The sequence below is a fragment of the Salvelinus sp. IW2-2015 genome, linkage group LG27, assembly GCF_002910315.2.
Source record: "Salvelinus sp. IW2-2015 linkage group LG27, ASM291031v2, whole genome shotgun sequence".
In the NCBI taxonomy this organism is placed as follows: Eukaryota; Metazoa; Chordata; class Actinopteri; order Salmoniformes; family Salmonidae; genus Salvelinus; species Salvelinus sp. IW2-2015.
This window is the reverse complement of record NC_036867.1, coordinates 16,353,312-16,373,223: the sequence shown is the minus strand read 5'-3', so window position 1 is coordinate 16,373,223 and position 19,912 is coordinate 16,353,312. Positions and strand designations below refer to the sequence as shown.

Below are 19,912 nucleotides of genomic sequence, written 5' to 3'. Positions count from 1 at the left end.
CTGACCTCTGCTGCAAGGGCTTGAAGAGAGATAGTACTCGAGGGGAGTGAATTCCAATCGACCCCTTTACAGCATATTACTTTCGCCTTTCAGTGTCTCCCGAGTGGCGCAGCGGTCGAAGGCACTGCATCTCAGTGTAAGAGGCGTCACTACAGTCCCTGGTTAGATTCCAGGCTGTATCACATCTGGCCATGATTGGGAGTCCCATAGGGTGGCGCACAATTGGCCCAGTGTCGTCCGGGTTTGGCTGGCGTAGGCCGTGATTGTAAATAAGAATTTGTTCTTAACTGACTTGCCTAGTTAAATAAAGGTTAAATAATTGTATTTATTTAAATCAGCTGACACAGGAATGCCAATGACAGTTCTGAGCAGAAACAACAGTTTTGCCCCCCCCCCCTTAAAATGTAATACGATTGAAAACACATTTCACATCAGTGTCCTGGATGTAGTTAGGATTGTAATCTTAGTATTAATCTTAGTTTAAGTGAAGTAAATTAGAGCTGAAAAATGGTGTCCTCAAGAAAAATTTAAAAAACAATGAGGCATCCCAAATCTGTTGTCTGGTGTAGTTTTAGATGTCATATTTTATAGATACTATTATTGAGTAAGTAATAATAATCTGTAAGTGACTATCACATGTGAGTTGATTAATGTTTGATTAATGTACATAAACTCAAAACATATTTACAAAATCTCAGAATGTTCATTGAACTGAAATGTGTGTGTCAATAGCAACATGGATATAGAACAACATGCAGTACAGTATCTAAAGAACGAGAAAACGACTCCAATTAGATTTCCACAAAAGAACTACAACTCCCAACATTACGATACAGACATGTTAATGACGTATGAGGAAATGCCATACGAAGATCCTTCACCCAAAAATGTAATGTGAGTAGCATGGAAACTGATTCAAAAAGACTTGTAAAATGCTTATCGCTTAGAATTTGCACACAAACGTACTTTGAATCAATACTTCATGCAAGCAACATGCTAGATAATGGAATCACAAAGAAGCTTATGCGTTTGATGTCTTCATATCACCTACAATACTACTACTAGCCTCTTCGCTCCCAGTTCTTCCGTTAAAATGGTCAGATACTGACAATTCCAAGGGAATGGATGCAGTAATTAACAATAACTTGAATTTCTCTTTATGTAATAACCTAGGTTACATCTCAGGTCGAAATAGGTGTATTTTTTTCCATCTTCAAATTGCCATAACCAATGCCAGAAGAAATGTCAATTTTCCCAAGAATTGCTTTGAAGCCAGAAGTTCATGATTACTTGAGGAATGTCTTCATAAACAAGGAGGTGGGGTCCCCTTACCTGCTACACACACACACATAGGGATATCTAAAGAATTGTGTTATTAAAGAGTTTCCAAGCCAGGGTCTGTTGTAGACCCACTTCCTGTCTGCTTACCTCATGTCAAAATAAAAGTCCTGCACATGTGCCATATGTGGACAAAAAAGGAATAATTTGTGGGGGATGTTTATTTTGACATGAATTAAGCAGAGATGAAGTGGGGTATATAACAGACCTAAGTTTGGAAAGTCTGTTTAATAATATGATCCTTTAGATATTTTCTCTCATAATGATCAACTGTCCTGCCCATCAGCAGGAAAGTTGAAATGGAATTGTATTTAATTTCTGGCTTCCCACGGACTGTTTTTGTGCAACCCAGTACAATTTAAAGCAATTGCCTCCCGAGTGGTGCAACTGTTTAAGGCACTGCTAGAGGCGTCACTACAGACCGTGGTTCGTTCCCAGGCTGTGTCACAACCGGACGTGATCGAGAGTCCCATAGGGCGGCGCACAATTGGCCCAGCGTCGTCCGGGTTAGGGGAGGGTTTGGCCGGGGGGTAGGCAATCATTGTAAATAAGAATTTGTTCTTAACTGATTTGCCTAGTTAAATATTTTTTTTTTAGTATGTAAATACACCCACGTTGCTAAAAGCACCTAGCACACACACACTAATTAATGTGTTTGTGTTCATTGTTTTGACAGTGACTACATTTATGTTCTTGTTCGAACAAGACGTTGGTTGACTTCTACTAGATGCAACTTTATTGTTCCTAAATGACACCTAAGCTTTTTCTCGCACATTATCAGATCTAATCTAGTTATGTACAGTATCTGGGAATGTATTTCTCCAGCTTCTCAGAGTAGCATTGCTGATCTAGGATCAGTTTGGCCTTTTAGATAATAATGAATCCAAATGTTATGGAAAGGGAGGCCCTGATCCTAGTTCTACTCTGACATGCTTCATGAATATGGGCCCTGAAGTTCAAGTGTCACCCAAAAATGATCTGTTGAAATAGAGAAGTAATGTTCAGCTACTCGAACCTGACACCCCCTGTCCTATGTTTGGGTGCAGGTGCTGGCTGCAGTGAGTCAAGGAGAGGCGGAGCAGAGGTTCCAGAGGCTGCTGTCCTGCCTGTCCCACCCGCCTGCCTTGACCTGTGTGCGAGCCAGCACTCACCTGGCTTCCCTGGAGGAGATCCAACACAGGCTTGGGGAGGAACTCAAACAGGTGGGGGGCAGTCTGCTTCCTGTGTTGCTGGCTTGTGGGGGTGGGATTGATTCACTGTAGTACGTTAACTGAAATGTGCTTAAGATCAAGGCTCCTTCTAGGCAATAGTGTGAGAGACAGATTGGCCTGAGTTTATTCCCTTCTACCGAAGTGTGCACTTGCACAGTTGCTCACTCTCCGTCATCAATCAATCAATCAATAAATCAAATATATTTATAAACCCCTTTTTACATCAGCAGTCATGGATTTAACAATGAGGAAACTCCCTCCAGCCAATGCTTACACCAATCCAATGCTTTTAAATACATGACAGGGTGCAAATGCACACTTTAGGAAAAGGGTGGAGAATCAGGACACAGCCATAGTGGACATGTCTATGGAGCAGTGTTGCCCGAAAACCTAACTACTTAAATTGTCTTTTTTCTTTTTATTGCTAAAGGTATTTTTTGTCCCGGTGGGTATGCTGTGTAAGAGCGTTTATGTCTGACTGTGTGTGTGTGTATACATTTATGATTTTCAACACTGTTTTCTGTGTGTTGACGCCTCAGTGCGAGCTCTTCTAACCCTGCTACCTCTGTTCTTGCAGCAGCAGAAGTGTGACTCTCAGTCTGAAGACATTGCCGTTACCATTCTCCCCCACCCACACATTCCAGATGTGCTGCTTCTTCCTGTCATCGGGCCTAGGTATGTCAGGAATGTCTGCAAAATGTCCGCCAAATACACTATATACAGTACCAGTCAAAAGTTTGGATACACCTACTCATTCCAGGTTTTTTCTTTATTTTGACTATTTTCTACGTTTTTGAATAATAGTGAAGACATCAAAACTATGAAATAACACATATAACACATATGGAATCATGTATTAACTGTTCAACAAATCAAAATATATTTTATATTTGAGATTCTTCAAAGTAGCCACCCTTTGCCTTGATGACAGTTTTATATACAAATGTATGTGGACACCACTTTGAATTCGTGGATTTCGCTATTTCAGCCACGTCCGTTGCTGACAGGTGTATAAAATTGAGCACAGAGCCATGCAATCTCCATAGACAAATATTGGCAGTAGAATGGTCTTACTGAAGAGCTCAGTGACTTTCAAAGTGGCACTGTCGTAGGATACTACCTTTCCAACAAGTCAGTTCGTCAAATTTCTGCCATGCTAGAGTTGCCCCGGTCAACTGTAAGTGCTGTTATTGTCAAGTGAAAATGTCTAGGAGCAACAACGGCTCAGCCACGAAGTTGTAGGCCACACAAGCTCACAGAACGGAACCGCCGTGTGCTGAAGCGTGTAGCACATCGAGCTGCCACACACAAGCCTGAGATCACTGTGCGCAATGCCAAGCATCGGCTGGAGTGGTGTAATGCTCACCGCCATTGGACTCTGGAGCAGTGGAACGTGTTCTCTGGAATGATGAATCACGCTTCACCATCTGGCAGTCCGACAGACAAATCTGGTTTTGGCGGATGCCAGGAGAATGCTACCTGCCCCAATGCATAGTGCCAACTGTAAAGTTTGGTGGAGGAGGAATAATGGTCTGGGGCTGTTTTTCATGGTTCGGGCTAGGCCCTTATTTCCAGTGAAGGGTAATCTTAACGCTACAGCATACAATGACATTCTAGATGATTCTGTGCTTCCAACTTTGTGGCAACAGTTTGGGGAAGGCCCTTTCCTGTTTCAGCGTGACAATGCCCCCGTGCACAAAGCGAGGTTCATACAGAAATGCTTTGTCAGGATCGGTGTGGAAGAACTTGACTGGCCTACACAGAGCCAAGACCTCAACCCCATCGAACACCTTTGGGATGAATTGGAACGCTGACTGCGAGCCAGGCATAATCGCCCAACATCAGTGTCTGACCTCACTAATGCTCTTGTGGCTGAATGAAATAAAGTCCCTGGAGCAATGTTCCAACATCTAGTGGAAAGCCTTCCCAGAAGAGTGGAGGCTGTTATAGCAGCAAAGGGGGGACCAACTCTGTATTAATTCCCATGATTTTGGAATGAGATGTTCGACGAGAACATGTAGTGTAAGAGTCCACTCCACAAAGGTAAGAGGGAGAAACACTCTTTATCGATGTAAAAATCGTAGCTCTTGTCCAGGACTTTTGCATGCAGCTTTCTGACTCTGAGCCTTCCTGGACCAGAGCTTAGAAAAATCCCGAACCCTCTCCAAAATCATTCCCACCACGGCCACAACTACACATGATTTCATGAAATTACAGTAGAAATAACAGGTTTCTTAACTTAACTCGCTATGCAAAAACACTAATGCACATTGGGTTTGACACTCTACTATGGAACCAAATCAACAACAGAACTTAAAGACGCAAAGAAAGCCCCGCATAAACCAACAATTGCTAGCAATGACATAAGGCAACATTCTCTTCTGCTCTTAATCTTTCCAAGAATTTGTCCTTTGCTACTATTGATATGTATGTGTGTGATGATAGCATATAAGTGGTACCTCTGATCATTAGCACTGTTCATCACCTCACCGCTCGTGTGTGAATGAGAAAGAGTTATTCTGAATCCCAAATTGCACCCTTTTCCCTATGGACTCTGGTCAAAAATAGCGCACCACATAGGGAATAGGGTGCCATTTGGGACGTGACCACAGCAAATAAGCGGCATGTGAATGTGTTTTACCACCCTTTTACTTTGCGCTCAGGCCTGTGGTCCAGCTCAGCTCTGAGGTCATAGTAGGCGCTCAGTGTGGCAGTGCTGTTCTGAGGGGAGCGCACGTCTTCGCCCCAGGGATCCTCGCCACACCCAAGTGTAAGAGAACTCCGTGCACTCCAACTACAAGCCAAGCCAAAAGGCACCCTTTTTCTTCACTTCCTTAGATGCCATTGGAACCTTTGACCGTAACGATTTGGTAGACCCTTGAGTTCTTCTTCCATTAATTTGAAGGGATACTAGTTGCGTCCACAACAGATGATAGCGTTAGAACTGTTATCAGCAGTCTAGTGTAACAATAGTTTTGGGAATGAACATTATAGCCTGGACTGGAGGTACAATAATAGCGGCGTGTTTGGTCTCAGTCATGAAGACGGGGGACGTGGTGTACATATCAATGTTGTGATACTACTAAAAGAGTATCGACTCGGAAACCTGTTGCCGGATCATTTTCTGTCTGTTTCAGTCATGAAGACAGGAGATGCGGTGTCTGTGTTCTCGGACCTGGAGGGGAAGTGCACACGGGGGAACAAGGACTTTAAGGGAAAGAGAGTGTTTGTGGGAAACGGAGTCGCTGAAATGGACCGCGCCGACATCTTCTGCTCAGACGAACCAGTCAAGTAGGTAGAGACGCTTAGGTCTCGAATCTCTATCACAAAATTCTCTCCGAGCAGCGTTACGCTTGTCTGTTATGAGGCTGCTATTTGGCTAGCACTTTATAGCGCATCATAAAGTGGGAATAACATGGTAATGGTATGGCTGCTATTGGAGTAAAGTTTTAATACAGATCAAGCCTCATTGAATGAAGCACGCGCAGATACTCAATATCAATGCTCAGAAAGATTTAGTCCTAGTGAAAAGCATACGCTAAGCTGTAAGACATGCTCAGGATTTAATATATTTTGCAGTAATGTCACTGTTCTCTTCCCGTATAGGGGTGTTGGTGTTCGGATGGTAGAGCCCCTGTACCAGAGCCCCTCCTTCGATGGGGTACTGCCCAGCCTGGCGTTCCTACAGGTACCTCTTGAACAGCAGTTTTTTTTTGAGACGGCAGTAGATTCTCTGGATCAACGGTCGTAATCAGGGGCATCTCGTGTATCAAGAATCTCAGAGGAGGAGGGCTGATTTAGAATCCGTTTTGATCACAACAAATAAGATCACATGGACATCGGGGACCTGGGCCTGTATCCACAAAGCATTTCAGAGTAGAGTGCTAGGTCCCCACCTCTCTGTAAAATCTTATTCATTATGATCTGAGCAGCAACATTTATCCTAGATTAGCACTCATACTCTGAGCTCTGTTTTCCCCATCTCTTTCTATGACTCTAGAACCTCCCATCGGTGGTGGTGGGTCACGTGCTGGGGCCCCGTCCTGGAGAGCGCATCCTGGATATGTGTGCCGCTCCCGGGGGGAAGACCTGCCATATCGCTGCCCTGATGGGGGGACAGGTGAGAGAGTGTAGGGGAGGGGGGGCTCTGATGGGCTTTGAAGACCTTGAAGTTAAAGGTGCAATACGCAGAAATCGCTCCACAATTTCCTAGTTGCTAAAATTCTTATAGTTCGCCTAATTTCAGATTATGTGATAAAACAAGCGAGTATAGTGTAGAGAATCATTGTACCATCTAAACCACTGTGAAATATATTTTCCATAACCAAAACTATTGTATTTTCAGCTGTTTGAGGCTGGTGTACAAAACCGAAAGTAAAAGACACAAAAACTAAACTTAAGAACGGGATGCATAGAAATAGCGCACGTAGAACAGATCTACCGCTTCTTAGACTTTCTTTCAATGGTAATGACAGATCTAGAACTCACATTTCTATGTGGATTCGGTTGGGTCACCCAAAAAGTTACATATTGCAGCTTTAAAGGGACATTACACTTTCAGGTCAAAGTTTGTGAGACCACAAAGTGGTCTAATGTCAAGATGAAGTCACGTCCCATTACGCCAGTTGTATAGATCCAGCTATATTGCTCCAACCCAAATAATTGAAAAACAAAACTTTAATTTATGAGTAAAATGTCTCTAAGTTTCCATTTGCACATTACATCTACTTCTCCACAAGGTGGAGCTGTTGTGCAAGGTTGGGCTCTTTTCCCCACTGCTACCTGGAATGTTGTTTTTGCCTTTGCTGCTCACTTGGTTTGTCCCTTGCAGGGAGAGGTAGTGGCCCTGGATAAGATCAGAGGCAAGGTGGAGCGCATCCGTCAGAACGCCAAAGCGCTGCATCTGGACTGCATCAAAGCCCACTGCTTCAATAGCATCAAGGCTGTGTGCACTGACCAGGCCCAGGACACTGAGGGTACGGAATGTGACTGATGGGATGCACATCCCAAATGGCACCCTAATTCCCTACGTAGTGCACTACTTTTGACCAGGGCCGTGTCAAAAGTAGTGCACTATAGGTAATCGGGTGCCGTTTAGAACGCCGGCATGGACACCACTGACGATTTCAATGTTATTCTCACCTCTCTACTTGGTTGGCTAACATGGTTACTAATTCAGAGACCTGGATACTTTCATGTCACCCTGTTTTCAGGTCCACCCTTCCCTCCACAGAGTTTTGACCGGGTGTTGCTGGATGCTCCGTGTAGCGGTCTAGGCCAGAGACCCAGCATGGTCTGTACCTGGAACCTGAAGGAGATCTGCTCCTACCAGCCTCTACAGCGCAAGCTCTTCCACACAGTGCGTCACACACACATACACACACACACACACAGACGCATGCATGCCCGCTCGAGCACACTTACCTCGCATAACACTGTCCGTGACCAGTGCTGACCAGTAGAGGACAGTGTGGCCAAGCTTGATTGGTCTAGAGCTCTGGGCTCCGATATACTCTGATGAAAAGCTTAAGTATAGCCGGCAGATGGATTACTGTGGGGAGATTAGGGTCCAATAGTGAGCGCATCACTTATCCCAGCGGCACAAAGCGCTCCATCAGTGTCCACTGGAGTTTCCTTAAGGCCATTTAATATCTAAGCTCTGGAGAGACCGCAGTAAGGTAAATGTGTGTATGTGTACATAGCTGCACCAGCGTTTTGACAATGCAGTGTCTATCTATTGAGTGATGAGGGCATGTTAAAGAGTGCTTACTGTGAGTGTGACCTTAGTGTGTGTGTGTGTATAATTGGCAGGCGGAACGGCTCCTGAAGAGAGGTGGGGTCCTGGTGTACAGCACCTGCACTGTGACTCTGGCAGAGAACGAGGAGCAGGTGGCCTGGGCCCTTAACACCTTCCCCTGCCTCACACTACAGCCTCAGGTAGCGCACACACACATGTACACACAGCCTCAGGTAACAAACCTGTAAACACACACACACAGCCTCAGGTAACAAACCTGTAAACACACACACACAGCCTCAGGTAACAAACCTGTAAACACACACACACAGCCTCAGGTAACAAATGTGTACACACACAGCCTCAGGTAACAAATGTGTACACACACAGCCCCAGGTAACAAATGTACACACACAGCCTCAGGTAACAAACGCACACACACAAAAAGACTAACTGATGTATCTGTCTCTCTCAGGAGCCCCACATCGGAGCTGAGGGCATGCTGGGAGCTGGCCTGTCACTTGAGCAGCTGCGTCTCCTCCAGAGGTTCAGTCCTGAGTTGGTCTGGAGCGCGGCCGAGGCCAGGGGAGAGGATGACAGCCCCACAGAACAGCCAGAGTCCCCAACCCCCCTCGCACACCGAGCCAACAAGGACACTATCGGCTTCTTCATTGCCAAGTTCCTGAAGAGCTGACAGGACTAGACTAGCAGTACCCTCCCCAACTGGTTAGAACCGAGCTGTTCTCCATGCCTTCACACAGGGCCTGCAGAGAGGAATGATGGTGTTTACACCTCTCACTGTACTCGGGCAGGAGAGCATTTAGAACACACACTCCCTGTGCGGTTTACAACATCCACCTCTGTGCCTGCCTGGCTGCCTACTAAAACACTGGCCCATATAGGGATGACTTGTATAAACAGAGAGGGGAGGGAGGGAGGGATTGAGCAAGATGAAAAACATTTCTGGGCGAGTAAGGGAGAAAATGCGTAGGGTGGATGAGTATCGGCAAATGCAGTTCTGCTGCCGTTCGCCTCGTCGCCATGACAACAGTGACGACACAGCTGCCCTGGTGACAGCGGATTTGCTGGCTCTGGGAGCGTAGATCAGGAAGTAGCGTGCTGAAAGAGGTCACGAGGTATTAACAATTTACTGCCTTTTAGTTGGTGTTTTAAAAACAAGGAACCGGTATGGTTATTTTCACAGGAACAAGATGGCATCACACAGCTATTCCTCAGTTTATGCTCTCTCTACATTCAACACATTTTGTTACTTTACTTGTCCCCTTTTCTCTCAAATAAATTGAAAATAAACTAAATATGTATATTTGCATAATCTTCTTTACTACTTTCTCATTAAATATTTGTGCATAAACATTACCATATTGCTTGCAGTATCAAAACATTTATTTATATAGTCGATTTGATCAAATGGATGAAGGTCAATGCGGGTGAAGGTCAATGTCATAAATCTACAAGTGTAGACACACCTACTCATTCCAGGGTTTTTCCTTATTTTTGTTTTACTATTTTCTACATTGTAGAATAATAGTGAAGACATCAACACTATGAAATAACACATATGGGCATGTAGTAACCAAAAAAGTGTTAAACAAATCAAAAAATATTTTATATTTGAGATTATTCAAAGTAGCCACCCTTTGCCTTGATGACAGTTTTTCACACTCTTGGCATTCTCTCAAAACCAGCATCATGAGGTAGTCACCTGGAATGCATTTCAATTAACAGGAGCGCCTTGTTAAAAGTTAATTTGTGGAATTTCTTTCCTTCTTAATGCATTTGAGCCAATCTGTTGTGTTGTGACAACGTAGGGGAGGTATACAGAAGAAACCCTATTTGGTAAAAGACCAAGTCCATATTATGGCAAGAACACCTTAAATAAGCAAAGAGAAATGACAGTCCATCATTACTTTAAGACATGAAGGTCAGTCAATCCGGAAAATGTCAAGAACTTTGAAAGTTTCTTCAAGTGCATTCGCAAAAACCATCAAGCGCTATGATAAAACTGGCTCTCATGAGGACCGCCACAGGAAAGGAAGACCCAGAGTTACCTCTGCTGCAGAGGATAAGTTCATTAGAGTTAACTGCACCTCAGATTGCAGCCCAAATAAATGCTTCACAGAGTTCAAGTAACAGACACATCTCAACATTAACTGTTCAGAAGAGATTGTATGAATCAGGCCTTTATGGTTTGAGTTGCTGCAAAGAAACCACTACTAAAGGATACCAATAAGAAAAAGAAACTTGCTTGGACCAAGAAACACGAGCAATGGACATTAGACCAGTGGAAATCTGTCCTTTGGTCTGATGAGTCCAAATTTGAGATTTTTGGTTCTAACCGCCGTGTCTTTGTGAGGGTAGGTGAACGGATGATCTCTGCATGTATGGTTCCCACCGTGAAGCATGGAGGAGGTGTGATGGTGTGAGGTTGCTTTGCTGGTGGCACTTTCAGTGATTTATTTTGACTTCAAGGCACACTTAACCAGCATGGCTACCGCAGCATTCTGCAGCAATACACCATCCCATCTGGTTTGCGTTTAGTGGGACTATAATTTGTTTTTCAACAGGACACTTTTTATTTTTTATTTCACCTTTATTTAACCAGGTAGGCTAGTAGAGAACAAGTTCTCATTTGCAACTGTGACCTGGCCAAGATAAAGCACAGCAATTCGTCACATAAAACAACACAGAGTTACACATGGAATAACAAACATACAGTCAATAATACAGTAGAAAAAAAGAAAAGTCTATATACACTGAGTGCAAATGAGGTAAGGTACGGCAATAAATAGGCCATGGTGGTGAAGTAATTACAATATAGCAATTAAACACAGGAATGGTAGATGTGCAGAAGATCAATGTGCAAGTAGAGATACTGGGGTGCAAAGGAGCAAGATAAATAAATAAATACAGTATGGGGATGAGGTAGTTGGATGGGCTGTTTATAGATGGGCTATGTACAGGTGCAGTGATCTGTGAGCTGCTCTGACAGCTGGTGCTTAAAGCTAGTGAGGGAGATAAGAGTCTCAGCTTCAGTGACTTTTGCATTTCGTTCCAGTCATTGGTAGCAGAGAACTGGAAGGAAGGCGGCCAAAGGAGGATTGGCTTTGGGGTGACCAGTGAGATATACCTGCTGGAGCACGTGCTACGGGTGGGTGCTGCTTGGTGACCAGTGAGCTGAGATAAGCAGGGGCTTTACCTAGCAGGACTTGTAGATGACCTGGAGCCAGTGGGTTTGGCGACGAGTATGAACGCGATGGCCAGCCAATGAGAGTGTACAGGTCCGAGTGGTGGGTAATATATGGGCTTTGGTGACAAAACGGATGGCACTGTGATAGACTGCATTCAATTTGTTGAGTAGAGTGTTGGAGGCTATTTTATAAATGACATCGCGAAGTCGAGGATCGGTAGGATGGTCAGTTTTACGAACGTATGTAGTTGTTCACATATTCTAAGTCAGAACCGTCCAGAGTAGTGATGCTGGACGGCGGGTAGGTGCGGGCAGTGATCGGTTGAAGAGCATGCATTTAGTTTTACTTGCATTTAAGAGCAGTTGGAGGAACGGAAGGAGAGTTGTATGGCATTGAAGCTCGTCTGGAGGTTAGTTAACACAGTGTCCAAAGAAGGGCGAAGTATACAGAACGGTGTCGTCTGCGAAGAGGTGGATCAGAGAATCACCAGCAGCAAGAGCGACATCATTGATGTATCACAGAGAAAAGAGTAGGCCCGAGAATTGAACCTGTGGCACCCCCATAGAGACTGCCAGAGGTCCGGACAACAGGCCCTCCGATTTGACACACTGAACTCTATCAAGGAAGTAGTTGGTGAACCAGGCGAGGCAATCATTTGAGAAACCAAGGCTGTTGAGTCTGCAATAAGAATGTGTGATTGACAGAGTCGAAAGCCTTGGCCAGGTCGATGAATACGGCTGCACAGTAATGTCTCTTATCGATGGTGGTTATGATATCGTTTAGGACCATGAGCGTGGCTGAGGTTACCCATGACCAGCTCTGAAACCGATTGCATAGCGTAGAATGTACGGTGGGATTCGAATGGTCAGTAATCTGATTGTTAACTTGGCTTTCGAAGACCTTAGAAAGGCGGGGTAGGATAGATATAGTCTGTAGCAGTTTGGGTCTAGAGTTGTCTCCCCCTTTGAAGAGGGGGATGACCGCGGCAGCTTTACAATCTTTGGGAATCTCAGACAATAAGAGAGGTTGAACAGGCTAGTAATAGGAGTTGCAACAATTTCGAAAGATAATTTTTAAAAGAGAGGGTCCAGATTGTCTAGCCCGGCTGATTTGTAGTGGTCCAGATTTTGCAGCTCTTTAAGAACATCAGCTGACTGGATTTGGGTGAAGGAGAAATGGGGGAGGCTTGGGCGAGTTGCTGTGGGGAGTGCAGTGCTGTTGACCGGGGTAGGGGTAGCCAGGTGGACAGCATGGCCAGCCTTAGAAAAATGCTTATTGAAATTCTCAATTATAGTGGATTTATCGGTGGTGACAGTGTTTCCTAGCCTCAGTGCAGTGGGCAGCTGGGAGGTGCTCTTATTCTCCATGGACTTTACAGTGTCCCAGAACTTTTTTGAGTTTGTGCTACAGGATGCAAATTTCTGCTTGAAAAAGCTAGCCTTAGCTTTCCTAACTGCTTGTGTATATTGGTTCCTAACTTCCCAGAAATGTTGCATATCACGGGGGCTATTCGATACTAATGCAGAACGCCACAGGATGTTTTTGTGCTGGTCAAGGGCAGTAAGGTCTGGAGAGAACCAAGGGCTATATCCGTTCCTGGTTCATTTTTTGTTGTTGAAAGGGGCATGCTTATTTAAGATGGTGAGGAAGGCACTTTTAAAGAATGACCAGGCATCCTCTACTGACGATATGAGGTCAATATCCTTCCAGGATACCCGGGCCAGGTCGATTAGAAAGGCCTGCTCGCTGAAGTGTTTTAGGAAGCGTTTGGCAGTGATGAGGGGTGGTTGTTTGACCGCAGACCTGTTACGGATGCAGGCAATGAGGCAGTGATCGCTGAGATCTTGGTTGAAAACAGCAGAGGAATATTTGGAGGGCAAGTTGGTTAGGATGATATCTATGAGGGTGCCCGTGTTTACGGATTTGGGGTTGTACCTGGTGGGTTCATTGATAATTTGTGAGAGATTGAGGGCATCAAGCTTAGATTGTAGGATGGCCGGGGTGTTAAGCATGTCCCAGTTTAGGTCACCTAGCAGCACGGGCTCTGGGTCAGACCCAAAACACACCTCCAGGCTGTGTAAGGGTTATTTGACCAAGAAGGAGAGTGATGGAGTGCTGCATCAGATGACCTGGCCTCCACAATCACCTGACTTCAACCCAATTGACATGGTTTTGGATGAGTTGGACCGCAGAGTGAAGGAAAAGCAGCCAACAAATGCTCAGCATATGTGGGAACTCCTTCAAGACTGTTGGAAAAGCATTCCTCATGAAGCTTGTTGAGGGAATGCCAAGAGTGTGCAAAGCCGTCAAGGCAAAGGGTGGTTACTTTGAAGAAACTAAAATAATAATATTTTGATTTCTTTAACACTTTTTTGGTTACTACATGATTCAATATGTGTTATTTCATAGTTTTGATGTCTTCACTATTATTCTACAATGTAGAAAATAGGCAAAATAAAGAGAAACCCTGGAATGTGTAGGTGTGTCTTAACTTTTGACTGGTACTGTATATCCTATATGGGCTTCAATTTACAGGCCACACTCCCTCTCCCATACTTCCCGTGCTGGAGTCAAAACTCAGACATTCACAATGACCTCAGCTCACCTCTCTTTCCCTGGCTTCCTGGGAGGAGGAATAGCATCCATCAACAGAACGGTGGGGGGAAATTACACGGCATGCTGCAGCCCCCCCCAAACCATCAGAATTCACCAGCAGCCACATCAGCTGTGTTTTAGATGGCCCTGGAACAGTGATTCAAATGGCTCCACTGACAGGCCACTAAGACCCCACTGACCCAGGAACAGCATAAGTGGTTGATTTTTGTTGTATAGGTACTCTGCAGTGTAACAAGATAAAGGGACTGTCCATTCACTAAAATTGAGATGCAGCTTTAAGAGTGACTCGGGTTGGTGTATTTTCTGGGGGACCTGAGGAGAGAAATGTTGGGAAGTAATACACTGCTCTCTGCAGAGACTGACTGGGACCAGTAATCGGCCTGGGCATTTCTAACACATGGGCCATGTTTTTCCTCAAGGACCCCATTATTAGCCAAATAATGATAATTCTGTGCAAAACCCCCAATTTAGACCAGCCCACTGGGCTAAATATGGACCAGTTCATCTGGCGTTCACCCTAACTGCCCTATGGCCAGTCCATTTCTGGAGAGACAGTGGGAAGTAATACACTGCTCTCTGCAGAGACTGACTGGGACCAGTAATCGGCCTGGGCATTTCTAACACATGGGCCATGTTTTTCCTCAAGGACCCCATTATTAGCCAAATAATGATAATTCTGTGCAAAACCCCCAATTTAGACCAGCCCACTGGGCTAAATATGGACCAGTTCATCTGGCGTTCACCCTAACTGCCCTATGGCCAGTCCATTTCTGGAGAGACAGTGGGAAGTAATACACTGCTCTCTGCCTTATTTAAACCTGTCTACTCTCTTGCTCTCAGTCCCTTCTTTCTCTCCTTCTCTCTCTGCTGTTGACGTTCATGGCGTCATGGCGACTCGGAGGCAGCTGGTTCCACCTGGGAGTTTCAGGATGGTTTCAGAGGACTCTATTCTTAGACCAAATCGTCTTCTTCACTTCTGTCTCTTCTCATCTCTCCCATGTCCTGGCGGGCCATTCCTGGTCAGAGTACTAACGTAAGCTATGAATGTCATTCTCAGAGGAAGCGATGACTTTTAGACACAGACATGCACGCACGTACACACAGTTGCCGACACACAAAGTACAGACAGACACCACAGGTATGTAAGAAACAACAATTTCCTGAAACGTATTTCAAATAAATCTAAGACCAGTTGATTTTCTTGTCCTCTACATAAATCCTTTGTTGCCAAGTTTATTTTTTGTATTTATACATATGTACATACAAATGTACACTCTTAAAAATGTGTAGTGTTACTACAGTAGCATATAAATGGATTGTACATTATAATCATAATATTTGAGGCAAAAATAAAATTAATAAACTAAGACTTGTTCTAGGGGACTGGTTGGTTGGTGGTAATGTAAACAGAGGGACAGAATACCCTAGGGGTGCATCCCAAATGGCACGCCATTTCATACACAGTGCATCCCTGGTCAAAAGTAGTGCACTATATAGGGAATAGGGTGCAATTTGGGGCACATACCCTAAACTCCCTTACCTTACAGAGGGCAGCCTGAACTAAGTTAGGAGTTGGCCCTAACCTCAACTGTGCTAGGTTATAACCAGAGCCATATATTTAAAAAATAAATATTTTTTAGAGAGAAAACGTCTCTAAATATATGGCTCTGATTATAACTTGGGGCTTACGACTTCTCTTGAGCACCGTAGCTTAGCAGAAAGGCTTACCTTTATCATCCAGTTGATATCATTCAGTGGTTGTGATTGATTTTCAAAAGAAAAAGTGGACAATTGGCAAATTTCTCACAATACCTCATAATGCACATTCATAGCTAATTGGACTGTACTAAGTGCATGGAACTGCAAAGGGTCCAACTTAAAAAGACATATCATCATAGATAAAAGTCCCCTAGTGTGTGAGTGGATTGGTTTGACCCGATAACTGTACCCTAAAATATCAAATCGTTGTACACCTGACACCAACAATGTGAATCAGTCTACAGTATGCTGTGCTAAAAGTGCTGAACAGAGTGTGTATCAATGTTATAAAATGTTTCTGGACCCTTTATAAATAGAACAACAGTACTGTAATGTAAGACAGTAAGTCATGTCACTATTCTTTTGTCTTGTAAGGCAAGACTAAGGTGTGCCCCAATGGAGAGGCAGCATCGACACCAGAGGAACCAATGTCAGTGGACCAAACACCAAGAATTAGCAGGGGAAAAAGGGGGAAAAAGAAAGAAAACAGGAACATTTGAATTTAACAAAAATAAAACAATTGCAAATATTTAGCATTTAACCTTACCTGGTTTCCCACTTCTCAGTCAGTCACTGCTAACAGTAGTCTGAATTAACAAATTATTCAAGTGGCAGTAAGAAAAAAGAAAAAAATATAGAAATACAATTTAAAAACGCTAATCACAGAGAGCACAGTACAGAAGAGAATTCTGCTGTTGTGTCATGCTTTATCAAACACAGGTTTAAAATATGCATATTTGAGAAGATCCATGCATATCCACACATAAACGACAACGTCTATGTATTGATACACACATTTATATATCTATATCTATATATGATCAAAATACTGCCGTTGCTAAGGATGCAGCAGGCTTTACAAAGGAAGCGTACATAAACGGGGGATGCAGGGGCTTAAGAGTATAGCAGCAAGATGGGACAACAGAATGGTTTGGGAAAGAGGGGGGTGAGTCCTACAGTACCACTGTCTCAGTGTGTGAGGGGGTCTAGGTCTAGGGTCTAGGGGCTGGGCTGTCACTGGTGAATATAGGGGTCTCTGGCCCAGTCCCCTGTGTCGCCCCTCTTTTTGGGGGCCACCTCCCCTTCCCTGTCCCTGTCCCTGTCCCGGTCATAGTACTGGTGGTGGTCGCGGGCCGGTCGTTGGTGGTGCTGGTGACCGCGCGGCTTGTTGCGCTCGTTGTGGTCCTGCTCGTTGCGCTCCTTGGAGCGGTGGTGTCCTGTCGTACCGTGGTCCGCCTCCTCGCCAGTGCCGCCACGGTGATGGTGGTGGTGGTGATGGTGGTTGTGGTCCCTGGGGTGAGGCGGAGCCTCGTAGCGCCCCTGCTGAGGGTGCCCCTCCTCTCCCAGCCCCTCCTCCTCATACTCCTCCTCTCCAAACTCTTCTTCCTCTTCCTCCTGGTGCAGGAGGTGAGTGCGGGGCTCTATGTAGGCTGAGTCTCTGCTTTCTCTGCTCTCCCGGCTCTCGGGGGTCTCTGAGTCCTGTGTCTCCCCCCGGGAGAGGCCCTTGCCCCGGCTACCACCGCCACCAGTATGATGATGGTGGTGGTGGTTGTTGTGGTGCTGCTCAGTCCGCTGGGAGGAGGAGCGGTGGTGGATGTGCTGGGGTCTCCTGGAAGACTCTGTCCTCAGGGGCCTCTCCTCCTCCTCCTCCTCCTCCTCCCTCTCCCCGTCTGGCTGCTCCTGGCTCTGATGCTGGCTGTGGTGGTGGTGATGGTGGTGGTCCTCCCTGGAGCCCTTCCTCTCCACACCTTGTCCTGCCTTGTCCTCTGCTTTCTGCTCTGCCCCGCTGCCCTGGGGTTAGCAACACAACAAACAACACGGCCATTGGTACAGTTAGACACACCAACACACAAATGCAGAGTAAAAAACTTTTTGGGATTATCCTCTATGATTTTGAATGCATTGTATCCATATACAAATCAAATGCAAATCAAACACACACTCCAAGCACATCCATACAGTATGTCAAATCAAACACACACTCCAAGCACATCCATACAGTATGTCAAATCAAACACAGGCACTCCAAGCACATCCTACCCAGTTATGTAAATCAAACACAACTCAAGCACATCCATACAGTATGTCCCAAATCAAAAACACACACTCCAATGCACATCTCATACAGTATGTCAAATCAAACCACACTCCAAGCACATCCATACTATGTCAAATAACTACACACTCCAAGCACATCCTACAGTATGTCAAATCAAAACACACACTCCTAAGCACATCCATACAGTATGTCAAATCAAACACACACTCCAACCACATCCATACAGTATGTCAAATCAAACACACACTCCAAGCACATCCATACAGTATGTCAAATCAAAACACACACTCCAACCACATCCATACGTATGTCAATCAAACACACACTCCAAGCACATCCATACAGTATGTCAAATCAAACACACTACTCCAAACATCCATACAAGTATGTCAAATCAAACACACACTCCAAGCACATCCATACAGTATGTCAACATCAACACACACTCCAAGCACATCCATACAGTATGTCAAATCAAACACACCTAGTGCATCCAACACACATCCATACAGTATGTCAAATCAAACACAACCACTCCAACACATCCATAATCAGTATGTCAAATCAAACACACACTCCAAGCACATCCATACAGTATGTCAAATAAACACACACTCCCAACATCCATACAACACACGCAAACCCACATGCACGAAGTTCAAACTCACACTTGTACAGTACACACATATGCCATGCACTGCACACTCAAAGATTGAAATGAAAAGGATCAACCCTTGAAGGTTGACCTGTGGTCCTGGAGAATACTAAAAGTTTCACAAAAAGTCATCATATTAGTTTGAACTTGATTGATTTACAATGGCGCCCTATTCCTACATACTTTTGACCAGAGCCCTATGAACCCTGGTCAAAAAGTAGTGCACTCATAGGGAATAGGGTGCCATTTGGGATGCAACATCGAAGTCTGCAGGACCACGGCTGAATCCCCATGGGAAACTAAACCTGAAGTCCACACCGCTCTTTTGACTGAGTACCTCTCACTCACCACAATCAACAGGCATGTTAACCTCACTCATCAGAATCTTTTCAGGAGTTTTAAAAAAAGGACTTTCATTGTCAGGAGTTTCAGTCTCCCCATTTCCCAATGGGGACAAGGCATGGGGATGGAGAAAAGACGTGGACATTTGAAATTCACATGAAACTGATCTGCATCAGTCAAAATGGCCCAAACTAATTGTTTTGCTGCCGTTAAATACAGACACTTCAAATAGATAATTATTCTCAAACTGACAAAAGTGCGTTATGCAAAATTCCCCTGCTGTAAGAATTCATTTTTTCAAAGGATAGCAAACACCCGTGTTAAACAATTCTAAACACAAGCTTCAGATTTGTCGGTGTAATTTCAAGGCTTAATGATCTTGTTCAGTCATGGTTAGCAGGCCCCACCCACTAGTCATGCCACCCCTTGTCTCTCGGTGCTCTTCCTATTAGTTTCTCTACATCTCATTGCACCTCAGCCCCCCCCCCCATCTCCCTCTCTCTTTCATTTTCCTTCTCACTGTTCTCTGTATCTCTCTGTCCTGCATCTCTCTCTCTCTGTCCTGCTTCTTCACCTGTCGTGGTCAGTGTGCCATGGCGCTGACTCTGTGGCAGTACAGACTGCTCATGGCCAGTGAGCTACTTGTCTCCCTGCCCTCCCTGCTCTCCCTGTCCTCCTCCTTGTCTGGGCTCCGGAGCAGGCCGCCCACGATGGCCCGGAGCCTGGTTAGCAACTGTACCTGCATGCTGGAGACAGGAGCGGGGCTGGAGGGCAGGGCGGCCGTGGCCACCTTGGCCAGCAGCGGATTGGGGGGGTTGCAGCTGGCGGGGTGGGTGCTCTTCCAGTAGGCCTCCAGGTAATCAGCCATGTGCTCACACGCATCCTCCAGTTGGTTTTCATCCAGGATGATGTCAAACATCTCCTGAGTGAGGGAGATGGAGAGAGATAAACAGAGGGGAAAACAGTATTGTTAGTGTTTTTTTGGGG

At 45.0% G+C, this 19,912-nt stretch overlaps 2 protein-coding genes across 15 annotated transcripts in view; one reads left to right on the top strand and one right to left on the bottom strand.

Moving 5' to 3' along the window:
- Window positions 1-820: 820 nt before the first annotated feature.
- nsun6 (NOP2/Sun RNA methyltransferase 6) lies at window positions 821-9,602 on the top strand. Of its 5 annotated transcripts, none has more exons than XM_023973100.2 (12): window positions 821-889; window positions 1,174-1,317; window positions 2,385-2,540; window positions 3,127-3,224; window positions 5,213-5,319; window positions 5,687-5,840; window positions 6,156-6,237; window positions 6,550-6,669; window positions 7,381-7,525; window positions 7,763-7,908; window positions 8,361-8,486; window positions 8,762-9,602. In XM_023973100.2, the coding sequence occupies exons 2-12, from the start codon at window positions 1,231-1,233 to the stop codon at window positions 8,978-8,980; spliced, it is 1,440 nt and encodes a 479-aa protein (XP_023828868.1). In that variant the 5' UTR covers window positions 821-889; window positions 1,174-1,230; the 3' UTR covers window positions 8,981-9,602. The 5 variants fall into 5 exon arrangements, with proteins under 5 accessions (XP_023828868.1, XP_023828869.1, XP_023828867.1 ...); XM_023973101.2 differs by having other exon boundaries at window positions 825-894; window positions 3,130-3,224; XM_023973099.2 differs by having other exon boundaries at window positions 825-894.
- Window positions 9,603-15,307: 5,705 nt separating this feature from the next.
- Window positions 15,308-19,912, bottom strand: part of cacnb2a (calcium channel, voltage-dependent, beta 2a) — a 104,955-nt gene continuing 100,350 nt past the window's right edge. For all 10 annotated transcript variants that reach the window (XM_023972620.2, XM_023972621.1, XM_023972624.1 and 7 more), the window contains 2 exons: window positions 19,665-19,847; window positions 15,308-17,660 (listed from right to left, as the gene is read on the bottom strand). In XM_023972620.2, coding sequence (XP_023828388.1) covers window positions 16,884-17,660; window positions 19,665-19,847 — 960 coding nt within the window. In that variant the 3' untranslated portion in view covers window positions 15,308-16,883. The remainder of the gene's footprint in view (window positions 17,661-19,664; window positions 19,848-19,912) is intronic.

Bases quoted from the DNA above. Each gene is read 5' to 3' on its own strand.
- nsun6 (XM_023973100.2), top strand. From the start codon at position 1,231: ATGCCAGAAGAAATGTCAATTTTCCCAAGAATTGCTTTGAAGCCAGAA. The intron at 5,320-5,686 runs GTAAGAGAACTC...TGTCTGTTTCAG, and splicing joins GATCCTCGCCACACCCAAGT to TCATGAAGACAGGAGATGCG. The intron at 7,909-8,360 runs GTGCGTCACACA...TATAATTGGCAG, and splicing joins AGCGCAAGCTCTTCCACACA to GCGGAACGGCTCCTGAAGAG.